The 18,231-nt window shown below is 42.9% G+C and overlaps 1 protein-coding gene across 5 annotated transcripts in view; it reads right to left on the bottom strand.

The window, feature by feature from the left end:
* Positions 1-18,231, bottom strand: part of FBXO15 (F-box protein 15) — a 96,298-nt gene that overhangs the window by 33,666 nt on the left and 44,401 nt on the right. For all 5 annotated transcript variants that reach the window (XM_023543730.2, XM_023543729.2, XM_064294404.1 and 2 more), the window contains one exon: positions 5,836-5,960. In XM_023543730.2, coding sequence (XP_023399498.1) covers positions 5,836-5,960 — 125 coding nt within the window. The remainder of the gene's footprint in view (positions 1-5,835; positions 5,961-18,231) is intronic.

Genomic DNA, 18,231 nt, shown 5'->3' with positions numbered 1-18,231 from the left:
GGGATCCAGAAGTGATGTGATAAACGCTGCCCCTGTCATCACGAGCATACAGTCTAGAGGAACAGACATTAGACAAACTGTACAGCCCTGGTGTCAGCACTTCCAAGAAGGCGGTGCCTCAGGAGACTGGAGAGTGGGGTGGCTATCCCCCTGTCTCTCGTTGCCACCTCTAGATGGCCACTCTGCCACTCATAAAAATGCCTTCTTCTTTGAGGCTTAGACTTTCAGCTCTCCCACCCTAGCCCCATTTTGTCTCTGATATATGCCAAGCTCCTGCTCGCTCCCTCTCATTTCCCGGATTCTCGCACAACGTTCACAGTCTGTCTCTGTGTCTGTCCGGGTCTCTCACGCGCTTTTTTTGCGCTCACCCCCGAGCCGCACCATCACTCTGAGTGACTTCAACATCCATGGGGACCCTGATGGAGCCGTCCAACACCCTGAACTCTCTCTTCCTTGATCCAGTCCACCCAATGACCTACACATTTACGTCACCTCTGTTTACTCCAGTCATCCGTTTAGACTTACCATTTCCCTTAAAGCACCACTCACAAAATCAGTAGCTTACACATCCTGCTTTCTACCACATTGTCTTTACCTTCCAGCTAACTCGTTCAACTACTTCCACTATAACTGTTCTCCAGGCTCACCCAGTATTGTCACACTGCAAGCCACCACCTACTAGTGGACCATGAGGTAAATTAGTCGTTGTTAGTTGCCTTTGAGTCAATTCCGACTCATGGCAAACTCACGTGTGCAGAACAGAACTGCTCCACAGGGTTTTCAAGGCTGTGACCTTTCAGAAGTAGATCACCAAAAGCCTGTCTCCCAAGGCTCCTCTCAGTAGGTTTGAACCCCCAACCTTTCGGCCAGTAGTTGAGCACTTAACCATTTGTTCCACACAGGAACTCCTGAGGTAAATTTAGTGGGACACAAATACACATTAAAGCAAAATATAACAGAAGAAAATCAGCCTGTATTGTACACATGTTATTTTGTGAAACTTTTGTTTTAATAGTGTGTGAATACATATATATGTGTATGTAAGAAAGGAGCCCTGGGGGCACAGTGGTTAAAGTACTCAGCTGTTAACTGCAATGTCTGCAGTTTGAACCCACTGCTGCTCTGCTGGAGAAAGATGTCATAATCTGCTTCCATAAAGATTTATAGCCTTGGAAACCCTATGCGGCAGTTCTACTCTGTCCTACAGGATCACTATGAGTTGGAATCGACTCAACAGCAGTGGGTTTTTTTGGGTGTATGTAGAATGCTATTGTTTTTGGGTGCCATCGATTTATGTAAACTGCAGTCAAAAACGTAAAAAAGAGTGTTTGGAAAGCACCAGCCATGAACCCTGGGCCCCTGGCTCTCAGCTCTCCTTCCCCCTCCTGCCACCGCCCCACCCCCCATCTCTTCTTATCCACTTCAGGCTTCTCTGTCTTCACCTAAATGGCACTCCTGTCAATGCGCATCACTCCCTTGCCCTATTTATCACATCTTGGTTCCAGCAAAATCCCAGCCTGGATAAAGCCCAGTTATCTCTCTCTGTGCCTGCACTTGGCCACCAAGCAACGCTGGAGAAAGTCCCATAAGTGATTGGTCCCACTGTGAATTCACGACCCTCCTGAGCATCGCCCGTCAGCCCTGTCACTCTCCTCCTCACTGAGCAGATATTCAAACCCTGTCAGCACTCCCAAGGCTCTCTGCAGATGACCCCCTCTGTTCTCAGAGAAAAGAGCCATCAGAAAGGTCCTCTCCTCATCCCTCCAACACCAAACACGCAAACCTGCTGCATCTGCTCCCACCTTTCCACATGTCTGCCTGCTTTCCAGTCACATCCTCTTCAGTATGACCCAGAAACCTGGCACTTGTTATGTGTTAGATTGTCCCCATTCTCTCATAGCTGCCGCCTCTCTCTCTCAGGTAGATCCTTCCCATCTTCCCACCAGCACTGGGATTTTAAGCATGTTGGAGTAACTCCCATCCCACGGTTCTCTCTCAGCTTCAACATTTAGAATGCACACATTCCAGCAGAAAGCAGTACGCAGAATGCAGCTCCCAAGTAGCAGTAAGCTAGTTCTCTCTACCTGCTCTCAGCAAGCCGGTTCCCCCCACCTGCCTCTCAGCGAGCCGGTTCCCCTCACCTGCCTCTCAGCGAGCCGGTTCCACCCACCTGCCTCTCAGCGAGCCGGTTCCCCCCACCTGCCTCTCAGCGAGCCGGTTCCCCCCACCTGCCTCTCAGCGAGCCGGTTCCCCCCACCTGCCTCTCAGCGAGCCGGTTCCCCCCACCTGCCTCTCAGCGAGCCGGTTCCCCCCACCTGCCTCTCAGCGAGCCGGTTCCCCCCACCTGCCTCTCAGCGAGCCGGTTCCCCCCACCTGCCTCTCAGCGAGCCGGTTCCCCCCACCTGCCTCTCAGCGAGCCGGTTCCCTCCACCTGCAGCTCAGTGAGTCCTGCCAGATGCTCAGTGCAGTCCTGGGGAGGGCAGCCTGGCACCCAGGCAGAACCTCACAGTCCTAGGAGGATTTTGAGCTCTGTGGGCACCATCAGCTTCAGCTGCCCACTGGCTACAGCATCGGTCATCACATTGGCCAGGGTATCTGTTCTGACCACAGCAGGCCTGCCCGGGAGACACCCAGAAGCAGGCACTACTGAACCAAACAAGTCTCATTACCTAGTGTAAATTAAAACTGATGTCAAGCTCCATGCTGACTTAGAATTAACAAGTAACATCAAGGCGTGAAAGAAGAAAGTAAAAAGAACAAGTGCAAGGCATACTGGCCAAAAGAAAACCTGTCCATCAGCAATTCTGACAGCAATCGAGGGAAGCTTGGTTAGAGGGCATTTCATTTTCAATTATTTTGAAGACTGCAGCAGAGCTCCCTGACAGAATAACCTGGCCATTCAGAACTGATTTGTCAAATGGCACGGTGACCACTTACAGAGCCACTGTCCTGTGTGGCCCATCACAAACACTCCAGGCACCATTAGCATCTCCAAAATGTATTTAGTACCATAACCTGGCTTTAAAAAAGAAAAAACTGATCTGCTTAGAACGTGATTTTTTTTTTTTTTAATTTTAAAAGTTGAATAATCTACCATATAAAATCATGAGATATTAGACGCCAGGAACACAAGCAAAAGAAACTTTCATTTGAATCAACTCAGTGCCAGTAATGTTGTTGCTGTTAGGTGCTGTCGAGCTGATTCCAACTCATAGGGATTCCATGTGACAGAGCAGATCTGCCCTATAGGGTTTCCTAGGCTGATATCTTTATGGGAGCAGATCGCCAGGTCCTTCTCTCACACAGCAGCTGGTGAGTTCAAACCACCAACATTTCAGTTAGCAGCCAAGTGCTTAACCGTTGTTCTACCAGGGCTCACTGCCCGTGATGTTAGAGGTCACTGGGTACTTGGGAGCTCCAGTGAAGGAGAAAACTCTTGTGGACACAATAAATCAATAGGACATCAGAGACCCCTTTCATGACCTCCAAACCAAACCCACTGCTGTCAAGTCTATTCCGACTCACAGCAACCCCACAGGGTTTCCAAGGCTGTAAATCTCTACAGATGCAGGCAGCCACATCTTTCTCCCGTGGAGCTCCCAGTGGTTTCAAACTGCTGACCCTTCAGTTAACAGTGGATTGCTTTAACCACTGCCCCGCTTCCAATGGCCCAGTGCAACAAGCCAATTTCCTCTCTTTGTCATTATCATTAATGTTGTTATCTCGGTTTTTTCACCTTGTGACTGGAATCACAGGTTTGTGTGGCCACTTCCGTAATAATCTTTGCTCTGAGGGCCACTCTAAACTACAGTCCTAGGAGGCTCCTAGGGGAGGCTGTTTCTACAATTTCCAGCAGAAACAGGTTTGTTTGTTTAATTTTTGTTTTTACCAGTTATAAGTATCAATGAAATTTTTTCTATCTTATGCCCTTGCTTTAAAAAAAAATTTTTTTTTCTCAATTTCTTAAAATATATCTTATGGCTTCACTGTCAAATTTATGTGACAAAATAAAACTAGGCCACACCCACATTCTAGGCCCAAAGGAGAGAAGAGGCTCTTGAGCTATTCTCACCTTCTCACAAAGCCCAGCTGGGGTGGGATGTATAGGGAAATCCCTATAGGGGGTTTATAAGAAAGGGAATCTATAGGGAAACTGTCCAAGGGACATTCACTTCATTCCCCACTCTGCAGACTGAAAACCACATTTTCAGATCAAGCTGTTTTGCTAAAAGCCTGCACACTGGGGCCACATCGGCTCAGCCTGCAGACTCACCTGCCTGGAGCTCAGGGAGAGGTCACACTCTCAGCCTCCATGAGGGCAACTATCAGAAATCTGCAGTTGCTCCTACTAAAATGCTATTTGGGATATGACCATCGTGTGACTCAGTCTGCCCTACATAAAGTCCCACTGGAGATTTTTCTTTAATGACCAGAGCTGGGGTAAAGCTTTCTTTCTTTGTAGAATTACTACACTTGCCTTTTTTTCCCAAAAAGAACTAAACGGCTACTGTCATCTTGCTCTAAACTACCAGGAAACACAGAACCATTTAAATATTTTTTTTTTATGCTGATCATTTAAGTCTGGCCTATTTAAATTCTCCTTTTCTTGGTCCTCAGGATCTATTTTGCTTTTCATATTTTATTTTAGTATACAGAGCCCTAGCGGCACAGTGGTTAAGAGCCAGGCTGTTAACTGAACGGTCAGCAGCTGAAATCTACCAGCCGCTCCCTAGAAACCCTATGGGGCAGTTCCACTCTGTCCTATAGGATCGCTATGAGTCAGAATCAACTCAATGGCAATGACTTTGGTTTTTCTGGTATTGTAGCATATATTTTTATTATAAACCCCATCTAAATCCACCAAAGGAAAATAAAGAAGTTAGGTCTAGGCTCCTAAAAACAGGTACTGATGTCCTTCTGTGTATGATAAACATAATTTTTACCAAAGTTTAAACATCTTCTCACAAATACATAGGACTAACAAAACATCCTATTATGTCAAATAGCAAGGGACTCAAGAGATAATGCTTAATGACAGTTAAAGTGCTTTTAATGCTCACTGGTAACAGTCCCTTTGGTCTCAGTCTTCACCATTCATATGTGAACTTGGTGTCCACACAGCATGGCAGAACAAAGCCATGTTACAGGAGGCCCCCTGCATCCACAGAAGAGAGGTCCCACAGTTCCAGTGAGCATAGAAATTCTATTCACCCCACAAAACAAAGGTGGAGAGGAACGAGATCCAGGGGCAGCCCTGGGCACAAGGATCACAGAAGAAAACCAAAGTGTGTTAGGAGGTCTCTTCTCTACCTCCCTCCTTCCTTGCCAGTTCTAACCACTAAACTCTCCCATCCATGTAGCTAATTATTGATAAAGGTATAAACTGATTTAACTGGAATAGTTGTGTATGTCCTGGGTTAAGAGACTGTAACTGCAAATAAAAAACTGGCATTTGAGTGACTAGGATGTTTTTGAGCTAGTGCTGTTTGCCTGGTCCAAACTACAGCTCTACTCTCTCACCACAGAACAGACAGACAGAGAGGCTTCGAGGAGTTAAGGATGCAATCAGCACCGTTCACAAGCCTGGCTGCACACTACCTGCCATGCCTGCTCCAATGGCTCCATTCCTCATCACGCTTGATTCAAAACCAAAGGCAATCGGTAATGTTTGAGGAATGAATGGACTGACTGCCAACGTCTAAAGGGAATGCGGGCAAATCTTGAGAAACCAGGATAATAAAACCAGAAATTTAAAAGAAGCATATATATCAAACATACTTTTTTTTTTTATTATTATATACAAATCAGGTGATTTTAAGAAAAGAAAACAATTACCTTTATACAGCCTTCAAAAATATTAGTTCTCCAAGAGAGGCCAACTTTTCCAATAAGAGGTACATGCTGTGTGTTGTTGTCAAAACTTATCACAACGAGCTTCACATATCCATTTTCAATGTATTCTGAAAAGATTTAAGATTGTTCTAAATTATCATTGTCAATGCAGCACAACAAATCAAGGTTCTTCAGGTTGACTGCTCACATAAAGGACGGCTAGCCTCAGTGATGGAGGCAAGCAATAGCACGGCTCAGCCAGGCCACGTGGTATAGCTGAGCTCCAGAACTGGAGAAGTCATACAATCTCAGGGTGAGCGAGGAAGGGGAGTATGGGGACTCTGGACACCCACCCTATCGCAATGGCAACAGAGAGTGCTAGAAAGGCAAAGCTCCTTCTGACTTGATGGAGCCAAGAGGCATGAAAACGACAAACCATGATCGTGAAACAGGAAACAGAAGCCAGAAACGGCAAAAAAATGATTATTAAATGTGAGAGAGCCATGAGAGAAATATCCAGAGAAATGAGGAATTTGAGGGCAGGTGAACATAGAAGAAGAGATCAGAGGAGAACTCCAGCACACAGGATAGAGGGATAGATGGGTGGGTAGAGGGAGGCAGGGAGGGATGGGTGAGTGAGGAGGGGGAGGGGGAGGAAGGGAGGCAGAGTGAGGGAGGGAGGGATAAAAGGACCCTTGCACAGGCTTTCCCAAGTCTGAGCTCAAAGGCCCTGCCACTCCTTGACCAGCTGAAAGCTGACTGACATGGAACTCACTGTGACAAACAGAACACACAAGGCACATAGTACACACGTTCTGAGTTCAAGTCTGCCATGGTGGGAGATCCCTCAGTTCTGCTAGCCTTCCCTCCTACAGAAGATCTCCGCAGGCCCCTTTTGAATGCTTCCGGAGAAGTGACCAATGAGCGTAAACGCATAACAGCGCCTTCCCATCTACAGACATTTCCTCAGAGAGAGACCTGAATAAAGGACAAAGCTGATAAAAAAGAACGGAGAAGAGCAAATGCTCTCTGAACTTAGGATATTTATTCCACAGGACTCGGAAGCCAAAGCCCTGTTCTAGAAAGTCTACACAGTGTTCTCCGACGAAGTGCAGCCACAGATTAAAGCCAGTGCTTCACGTGCAGCCCCTCCTATGCCCAAAGCTGGCATTAAGGGAGAAGTTCTGCTGGAAATAGAGACGAGAGCCCCATAGGTGTTTCTGGTATAGGCTGCCAGCTGCCACTTCCTCAAAGTCTTAGTTTGTTCCAAGGACAGAAGAGTCCCCATTTCCTTCATGGCTGCCGAGTAATTAGCAGGACTGGGAGGCTGCTCTCCCCACACTCCTGGGTGCAGGAAAGGATGTCAAGCCTCACCTCGCTGACCCTTCCTAGAAACAGCCACACCATCACCTCAGCACTGAGTGGAGCCCCCAAGTGCTAGGCAGAGGTGTGGGGAAGGTCTGTGAGTGGAGCCCCCAAGGAGGTCCAGTAACGACAGTGCAAGTAGCCAGGTGTGGCTCTGCCTGCTCGCCACCACTGTAGCCACGTTTAGTCAAGAAGCCCTTGCTACAATAAAAGGTAAATATGAGCCCAAGAGATAGAAAGGGCCACATAAACCAGAGACTACAACAGCCTGAGACCAGAAGAACTAGATGGTGCCCAGCTACAACTGACAACTGCCCTGAAAGAATGACTGCCCTGAAAGGACGACTGCCCTGAAAGGACTGCTCCTAATGGAGCAGGAGAACAGTGGGATGCAGACCTCAAATTCTTGTAAAAAGACCAGACTTAATGATCTGACATGGTCCCTGGACCCTCTGTTAGCCTAAGACGACCTACACATAGAATGTTGTGTGAAAGTGTATGTATATAGTTAATAGTTTTGAGTACTTACTGTATACCAAGCGCTTTGTGTTAAGCACTTACAGCAGCTTAAAAGGTACCTTTAAAAGAATATCATTCCCAACCCACTGCTGTCAAGTTGATTCCAACTCATGGTGACCCTGTAGGGCAGAGTAGAATTGCCCCATAGGGTTTCCAAGGCTGTAAATCTTTATGAAGGCAGACTGCCACATCTTTCTCTCACAAAGCAGCTGGTCATTTTGAACCACTGATCTTTCAGTTAGCTGAGCACTTAACCACTGTACCACCAGGGAGTTTTCTGAATTCACAAGTGAGAAAGCTGATGCAGAGAGAGATTCATAGTAATTTGCCCAAGGTCATACCACTGGTAAGTGACAGAAACATGATCAAACCCTATTCTGTGCCTGCCATCTACATTACAGTAGATTAAAATAGATACATACCACCATTCACTGCTGTCGAGTCGATTCAGACTCACAGCAACCCTACAGGGTTTCCCCATAGGGTTTCCAAGGAGTGCCTCTTGGATTCAAACTGCCAACCTTTTGGTTAGCAGCTGTAGCTCTTAACCACTACACCACCAGGGTGTCCAAAATAGATACACAACATAATAATTTACTAATTTAAATACCAGTGTATTAGCTTCCTAGGGGTGCCACAACAAAGCACCACAAACTGGGTGGCTTATAAGAATAGAAATTTACTGCCTCACAGTTCTGGAGACCAGGAGGTCCAAGACGAGGGTGTCAGCTGTGTTGATTGCTTCCGAAGCTCTGAGGGGTAATCTGCTCCATACCTCTCTCCAACTTCTGGGAGCTCCAGGTGTTCTTTGGCTTGCAGCTGCAATGTTATATGGCATCTTTCTTCTGTGTTTCTCTCTGTGTCTGCTCTCCTTTTTTATAAGGAGTCATTCAGATTGGATTAGGACCTACCCTATGCCAACATGACCTCATGTTAACTAGTAACATCTTCAAAGATCATATTTCCAAACAAGATCACAATCACAGGTACTGGGGGTTAGGACTTCAATATATCTTTTTGGAGGATATATTCAATAGCTAAAGTTTATAATACAGATTCAAACTCTCATGAAGCATTGTTTTCATACTGCTGCCAATATAGAAAAATCTACCTACAAATTAACAGACAAGATAGTCTGGGGAAACAGTTATGACTCTCCAAAACTTTTAGTAATGTCTCAGTCTATGAGTCCCATGCTCACAATCTCACATTCCCAAACTTCCTGATAACTAAGCCATGGATGACCTAGTCCATCAGTGAGAGACACCATGCAAACCCGGAGTCAAGTGAGCAATACGAGAAGGCAGCAAAGAATGGGAAAAATTAGCCTCTGACAAACATAGTGGCAGAGGGGCCCAAGTCCTTGGGGCAAGCAGTAACAGAGCTTCCGAGGTCCACTGTTGTTGTCATAGTGTGCCATCAGGTCAATTCTGACTCATAGCAGCATCAAATGACAAAGTAAAATTGCACCATAGGGTTTCCTCGGCTGTAATCTGGTGGTGTAGTGGTTAAGTGCTATGGCTGCTAACCAAAGGGCTGGCAGTTCAAATCCACCAGGTACTCCCTGGAAACTATGGGGCAGTTCCACTCTGTCCTATAGGGTAGCTATGAGTCGGAATTGACTCGATGGCACTGGATTTTTTTTTTTTTTAATCTTTACGGGAACAGATTGCATGTCTTTCTCTCATAGAGCTGCTGCTGGATTTGAACCACCAACCTGCTGGTTAGCAGTTGAGCATTTAGCCATTGTGCCACCAGGGTTCCTTTGAGGTGGACTACTGAATATTATAATAAAATTAGCAATGAGATTTTAATACCACACACTGGAATGTCTAAAGTTTAAAAGACTAACATCATCAGATGTTGGTCAGAACGTGGAGCAACTGGAAATCTCATAAATTGCTGATGAGAGTGTAAAATGGTAGAACCACTCTGGGAAAAAAGTTTAGCTGTTTCTTATACTGTTGAATTTAAGCCTATCCTATGACTCATCAATTCTATTTCTAGGTATTTAGACAAGAAAAATGGAAACATATGTCACCAAAGACTTTTACAAGAATTTCATAGCAGGTTTATTCATCATAACCAAAACAAGAAAACAACCTAAATTTCCTGTCCATCAATAGGAAAATGGATAAACAAATTGGAATACTGCTCATCAATTAAAAGGAATGAACTATTAATAGTTGCAACAATATGATGAATCTCAGAGATGTTATACCGAGTCAAAGAGTCCAGACACAAAAGAGTGCACACTGTATGATTCCATTTATATGAAGGTCTAGAACAAGCAAAAAAATCAGGGACATATATATATGAGAGCTCATGTATTATTTTTGTAATTTTTTGTAAATCTGAAATTATATCAAAATTAAAATGTACAGAAAAAGCACTCAATAAATCTTACTTATCAATACCTGTACAAATTTTCCTGTGAAGGTCCCTTCTGCTTATTGCACTAGGTTGCTCTTTTCTACTCAACCCGTAACTCTTGGTGTGTCCCAAATCTCTGTCCGTAGATCTTCTTCCTCTTTACCTAGCCCCTCAGGGAGTTTAATCCCTCAAAACTTCAATACTGACCTCTATGACTGAGGGCACGCTTCTGCCTACATTAATCCCTTCCTTTTCTAAACCCCTACTGTAAACATTTCAACATTTAATTATATTGAATTGTTTTTGCATGCTAGACCTGTGTCCTTATATAACCTACTGTCTTTGAGAATAAAGTCATGCCTTCTATGACATATTAACAGCACTGCTCTAACATTTCTCAGGACTGACTTGGGTATAAGTTCACAACCCAACCACAGTCAACAAGATGCAATGAGGCTCTTGGGGGGATCTTGGGAAGAAGAATCTCAGAGTTGGAACATGAGATCTAGAGCTAGTTAGAGGTGCCTTGTAAAAAGGAAGCCTGACTAATGGTCTGACCGAGAATAAAGTGAACGAAGAAGAAACAAAACATAAGAAAAAAGGACAGACCAACAGATTTTCTAGACATATCCAGTCCTGGTGCTCAGGCTTGAGCCCTTGCATCACACTACTCTTGAAATAAGATCCACCCCTGCATTGTTTATCAACAGGAAACCTTGTTGCTTAGCCAGTTTAAGTTTCCCAACTGTCATGGATTAAACTGTGACCCCCAAAAATATGTGTATCAATTTGGGGAGGCCATAATTCCTGGTATTGTGTGATTGTCCACAATTTTGTCATCTGATGTGATTTGCCTATGTGTTGTAAATCCTACCTCTATGATGTTAATGTGGCTGCAACAACAGGCTTAAGCATAATGATTGTGAGGATGGCGCAGGACCAGGCAGTATTTCCTTCTGTTGTACATAGCGTCGCTATGAGTAGGAAACAACTCAATGACACCTAACAACATGATGTTAATGAGGTGGGATAGGTGGCAGTTATGTTAATGAGGCAGGACTCAATCTACAAGACTGGATTGTGTCTTGAGCCAATTTCTTTTGACACATAAAAGAGAGAAGTGAGCACAGAGATAGCGGGATCTCATACCACCAAGAAAGTAGTGCCTGGAGCAGAGCCTGTCCTTTGGACCCAGGTTTCCTGCATGGAGAAGCTCCTAGTCCAGGGAAAGATTGATGAGAAGGGCCTTACTCCAGAGCTGACAGAGACAGAAAGCCTTCCCCTGGAGCTGACACCCTGAATTTGGATTTCTAGCCTACTAGGCTATGAGAGAATAAACTGCTCTCTGTTAAAGCTATCCACTTGTGGTATTTGTTACAGCAGCACTAGGTAACTAAGACACCAACCAAAAAAATTTTTTATCTGATACAGAAGTTTTTTTTTTTTTTTTTTTTTAATAATTTGTTAAAACAGAAAATATGAAGAGAAGTCAATGGGAAAACAAATTGGAGACACGGAGAGCTAAGGGGCAAATGGGTAAATAAAAGTCTCACAACAGGCAAGAGAAGAGATATTTAAAAAAAGTAACTGAGAAGTTTCGTTCGGAGAGAAGTAGAACATACTTTTTCTCTGAAATTGGAGAAAAAATGCAAAGAGATTCTGATGCTGTGAAGTGATGGCAGTTGACAAAGGAAGATCAGGAAGCACAAATGATCAGGTGACAATTTTTCTCAGCACAGCAAGTAATGAATCCAAGAACAATAGAGGAGGAAAAAAGATTGTATTTAAGTAGGCTTCAAGTGAAATACAAGGGAAAATTAAAAAAAGCTAATGAAAGATTTTTAAGTACATAAAACCTGAGAAAACTGGAACCTTTGTGTGATGGTTAAGGTTGTGTGTCAACTTGGCTGGGCCATGATTCTCGGTGGTTTGATAATCGTATGATAGTGTGATCACTTCATGATGAGATTTGATAATATGTGACTACCTTCATGATGTGATCTGCTGTGAGTAGCGCATCAGTTGAAAGGGAGTTTCCTTGGGCGTGGTGCCTGCGTTGAATATAAGGGGATATTCTGGCAAGGCTTACGGGCTTTTGCTCGTACTGGATCCTGCAGCTGGCTCCTGTTCCTCTGACCTCCGGTTCTTGGGACTTGAGCTAGCAGCTTACCTGCAGTCTTGCCTGCCAATCTTTGGGATTCATTGATCTTCACAGCCTGTGAGCAAGAACTCTGCTCTCCAGCCTCCAATCTTGGGTTCACCGGCCCCTGTGGCTACATGCATCAGGAGAAGCCTCGATCCTGACCCATGAACTTGGGACATCCCAGCCTCTACAACCACGTGAGCCATTTCCTTGATAAAAATCTCTCTTTCTATATATATTTATATGCTTTACTGGTTTTGCTTCTCTAGAGAACCCAGTCTAAGACACTGTGTAAGGCAGATACCTGTCAGAGAAGGAAAGCTAAAATATTTTCCACGAATAGCAATCGAAAAGTGGTAAGACCACACCCTGTCAAGGCAGAAAACTTGCAAAATCCAGAAAAACAAGGCAGTCCCTTCAAGTTCTGGCTCTCACAGGTTTCACTGTAGTAACAAAGGCTAAACTGAAATCTGATAGTCCCAAATGGCATGTATTTGTGATTTTTCCCCAAGGAACTGCTGAGCATTCAAGAAGCTGATAGAAAAGTAGAGGCAAAGTCAATCAGTGTTTTGAATTATTAATGGCGGAAAAACACAGGGCAAAGGTAAGGGAATCTATGGTACTACACAAAGCACGAAATGCTTGGCAGTGGAATCCAGGCTGGCTTATCCAATCAAACAAACCCTGAAAGGTACCAATGAACCAAAAGAATGGGAAGAAACCCATACAACTCAGTAGGAGTAAAGAAGGAGAACCATAGAGAATAAGAAGTTTGTAATCTGAGAAGCGGCTCTAGGCTCAATGTCTTGAGATGTAAAGTCCTAACACCAACCAAATCCACATCAGGGGAAAACTTAGAAAACCCATTACTTAGGTTTCACATTATACTTACCTTCCCCAAACTACTTATGTTACAAAAGGAATTGTTTTAAGTAAGAGATTCTATTTCCACCATGGCCTTAATAAATATCTGTGGAAAAAAAAGGTGTAGTATCTTATTTAAACAATTTTCTTGAAAACAAAAATACAAACAAAAGAAATAATGCATAACCTCCCTTTTGAATGGTAAAAGAATTTAAATCACCAGAGAGAACAACAAATCAAAAACTGAGGTCGGATCTCAAACTGAAGCCAGGGCCCAAGAAATCAAGAGAACAGAAAGGACACGCATAAAGGTCTTCCAAGCCTTGGCTGCCTAGAGAGGCTGCTCCTGATGGCCTGTCGACAGGCAGAGCAGCAGTCAGGATGCAACCTGTGCAGCTACAAAGGGTCCCGCACTTGGTTTAATGTTCCATGGACGCCATTGTGAAATTTATTCTTAATAATGTTTTAACAAGGGGTCTTGTATTTTCATTCTACACTGGGGCCCACCAATATTGGGGCCTATGCTGCTTACAGGCAAAGCACTACTTGCTCCTGATGAGCCCTGATTAAAAAAAAATACGAATATATGGTTCTCCCTTTCTGTAAACAGCAACTTGTAATATTCATGTTTCATAGGACCAGATATACAAAACCACAACAAAAATGTACTAACAACTACTAATGAAAATGCTCTCATAAATAATTTGTTCTAATTTTTGTAGGTAATTACCACCCAGAAAGGATCACACTATTTCTAATGCCTTGCCTGTTATGATAAATGCTTAGAGAGGAAACTCTGACCTAGAAACATACAAAGTAATTAATATCAAGGAATAGAAGGGGACAAAAAAGTCATCTGTTTTTTAAATCACAACCAGAAAAACACAATAACATACTATATACCAAAAAAAAAAAAAAATCTGAGATAAACAATAAAATCCTTAAAGGAATAATTCCTTAAAGAGAGGTTATCTGGGCTTACCACATTCTGCTGCTGAGGAGTTGAACAACTCCATTTTTCTTTTTTTGTAGAAAAAAAGGCAGTTAATTTTCTAAGGTCCATAACTTCTTTTTATTCCCTTCAGTATTTTTTATTGTGTCTCATAGAGTAATCACTATTTGTTATTTAAGTGATATTTTAATAAAGAATATACTGCAAAAGCATCATAGGATATGGAGAAAATCTAATAAACACATACCCAGTGCCATCGAGTCGATTCACAGCATAACAGAAACATAATCCAAAGAATGTATCCACAATGGCAACACAAAAATAAAGTATCAGTGAGTTAAGAAAGGTGCAGAATCTATACAAAAAATGTATTTCCTAAGGGGAGTGAAAGAAAAATACCTAGTAAGACATTCTAAAACCCCCGCATAAAAACACGTCAATATCTTTCAAATTAATGTGCCAATTTCATACACACCTAATCAAAGTGCAAATAAGGTATTTTAAAATCTGGCCAAGCGATTATTAAATAAAAAGAATGGATTTAAAAAAAAGAACGGATAAAAATAACCAAGGTATCTTTGATAAAATTTCATTAGTGAGAAATTTTTCGTTGGAAAAGGGGATATGTGTTTTCATAACAAAATGGAGAAGGAGCACTTGAAATATCATCTTACCTGGTGGGGATAAAAGAAGGTGCAGTGATTCTCAAAAAAGAACAACAACTCTCAGAGGGAAGAGTTTCAGTGCCTGGAGGGGTGTGTATAATTTCTATGTTTATCAAAAGGAAGTATGGGCTAAAAAAATTAACATAAATGCTCAACATAAAGGAAATGTAGGTGAATATTTGCCTGGTCTTGGAGAATGGGGGCTTCCTATGTACATAAAATTTGGAAGAAACAACAACAAAAAAAGGCTGCTTACGTACAATTAAAAACCTTTGAGAAATCCAAAACAATATATGCAAAATTAAATTAAAAGGCAAAAGACAAAATGGAGAAAATGTCTCCAACAAATATAGCTTACATAAATCTGAGATATTGGAAACAATGGACCCAAACATGAACAAATGAATATTCAGTTAGAAAGGAAATAAAAAATATAAAACAGCAACTTGGTGCCAGGCATATTCAAAGCACTCTTAATTACCTCATTTTAATCTCCACAGCGCCTTATAAGGTATGTTCTAACTTTACCCTCATTTTGCGAGTGAAGACAGTGAAACAATGAGAGGTTGGGTGATTGTCCAACGTCACACAATGTGAAGTTGAATCCTAAGATGCCCCTTACACAGCCTGCCGTGTAGCCTCAATAATAACCATAAACCTTCACAGTATGGACAATAACTTTTTTTTAACTGCCCTATAGGGTTTTCTGGAAACCCTGGTGGCATAGTGGTTAAGAACTACGGCTGTTAACCAAAAGGTCAGCAGTTCATATCCACCAGGCCCTCCTTGGAAACTTTATGGGGCAGTTCTACTGTCCTACAGGGTCACTATGAGTCGGAATCAACTCGATGGCAATGGGTTTGGTTTGGGGGTTTTTGTAGGGTTTTCTAGACTATAATCTTTACGGAAGCAGATTGCCACACGTTTTCTCCAGCAGAGCAGCTAGTGGGTTAGAACCTTGACCATTTGGTTAGCAGCCAATCACTTAACTGTTGTGCCACCAGAGCTCCTGAGGGCAGCTATGAGTCGAAATCAACCCGAAGGCACAGAACAACATAATAATGAAAAACGGAAACCAATATTAGGACAATGGGCCAATAAACTATGGTACTGCCACACAATGAAATGTTATACAACTTTTCAAAATCAATTTTTCAAAGACAATTTAGTGACATGAGAAAATGCTTACAAGGTACCATTAAGGGGGAAAAGATAATGTGGTCCACAGATATAAACACAGCTATCTATATTTTTTTTATCTATATTAAAGAGCCCTGGTGGTGCAGTGGTTGAGAGCTATGGCAAGCTACAGCTGTTAACCAAAAGGTCAGCAGTTCAAATCCACCAGCCACTCCCTGGAAACCCTATGGGGCGGTTCTACTGTCCTATTCAGTCACTATGAGTCAAAATCAACTCAACAGCAACAGGTTTGTTTATTTCTATCTATCTGAAAATCGACCAAATTATAAACAGTTACTGTCTTTGGGTACAATTTATTTGCTTCTTTATGAACTTCTATGTATTCTCAATTTTCAAATCCCATAATAAGCCATTATTTTTTTAATCTGTTTTTATAACAATTCAAACAAAAAGTCAAATGGTAGAAGCAGCATACTTAAAAATTAAAACTCTTTCGCCTTGCTTCTTTATTATTACTCTCCCTCTCAGTGCTGATAAAAAGATCACAGTGTGCTGAACTATGCAAAGTCTTCTTCCTTCAGCTTCTGAAAATTGGTAATAATTAGCCTGATACAAAGATGAAATAAATGTACATCTCTTTGTACTCTGCATTGCTGATCATGCCTTTGCGCATAATGTTATCTGCACTTCAAAGACAACTGGTCTACTTCTTGTCTTCTCACTCTGCTGTGCCTGCTCCAGTCAAAGTGCTAGTGGACAGTGTGCAGAAACAGTTAAAAGGCAAGTCTGAGGCTGTCCTCCTTAGGAAGGGCTGCTGCAAGGTTGGCCCTCACTAGCACCTGGGAACTTGGACTTTGGGAGGGTTCCCACCTGCCGTAATCGATCTGGGTGGCTCACTGTGCCTAAACTGCACACATGATGTGGTTTATGCTGGATACCTTCCTTCTAGGAGTCTGGAATCTTGGCCTTTGGCCCAATAAAAACCCCAGGCACTGAATCCCCAACAAGCTTCTCTGGTACACAACACTGTACACATCACAGAAATTGAGTGGGTCCTGCGTGCTTACACCTGGTTTCCTCTGGACTTTGCCCCAAGCACCTTCTCCCTTTGCTGATTTTGCTCTGTATCCTTTCACTGCAATTATTCTTAGCTGTGAGTATGACTATGTCCCGAGTCCTATGAGTTCTAGTAAACCACTGAAACTGGTAGTGGTTTTGGAGATCCCTGAAAACAGGAGTCAATTCATATTTCCTAAAGAAAAGTAAGCAAAACGTACACAGAAAAACCCACAGGCACTTTGATAAGTTTACCTCAAGTTTTCATTTACAAATTTTTCTTTTAGTATTTCCTTCATCATTTATCGCTCCCTCCTTCTTGCCCCTCATATAGTCATAGTTCCCCTCCAGACTCTTCTGCACTTATTCCTCTGCACCAGTGGGTCTGAGAATCTAATAAAAAGTATGGAATTCCCGTCCCCAAATGTGCACATACATACAAACTACAGCATATACATTCGAGAGGTGCACAGTTTCCCCCAGAAAATCCTTCCTCAGCCCCATGCTCTCTACTCTGTCTCTAATAAAGCTATCAAGTACTACTACAATTTTCTTTTAGACCATCAGATCCCTATAAAGAAGATATTGCTACAATCTCCACTGCACCAAGGAGTAACCATGCAAAGAGATGTTGAGTATCTTGCCCAAGTTACAATTAGTGAGTCACGAATAGCATTCAAACTCAGGTTTGTATAACTGTATATAAGCCAGTATGTTTCCAATTGTAAGAGAACTTTTCACTCTTCTAAACCTATGCCAAGAACGTGTACAGCATATGCTTTTTCATGTTACGTAAACATCTCCCTACTCCCACCTACAGATTCTGATACACCCATTAGGGGAGAGTGGTGTGCCAGGGGAAGGTGCAGGAGAGTGAGGCATGCTCTTTCCTGCCCTCCTTGGGAATTACTCCACTAAGATGCTATGGAGAAAATTTTTGTGGCCAATGGGCTCGAACATGCTAGTCAATTCACCCTTGTGCGTACCTACACACCCCAGCAGACCGCTGCTTCTGGCATATCAAAAAAAATGGCCCTGGAGTCAGCCAAAGGCAGTCCTTGTTAAGCAATGCCCTATTAAACGACCCATGGGTCAAGAGAGAAATAAAAAAATACCTGGAGATAAATTAAAATGAAAACTTATGGGATTCAGTGAAGGCAGTACTCAGAGGGAAATTTATAGCAGAGGGAGAGTCTGCACACGCCTCCGTAACCAGGAGGGAACAGCACTGAATCTGTGAAAGTTAAAGTGTCTAACCTATTATGTGGGATCAAAAGCACCCTTCCCCTTCTGGGAAGTACCTCTCCCTTCCTGCTCTGCTC

The sequence above is a fragment of the Loxodonta africana genome, chromosome 11, assembly GCF_030014295.1.
Source record: "Loxodonta africana isolate mLoxAfr1 chromosome 11, mLoxAfr1.hap2, whole genome shotgun sequence".
Lineage (NCBI taxonomy): Eukaryota > Metazoa > Chordata > Mammalia > Proboscidea > Elephantidae > Loxodonta > Loxodonta africana.
The sequence above is the reverse complement of the archived record's forward strand: the minus strand, read 5'-3'. Positions and strand labels throughout refer to the sequence as shown.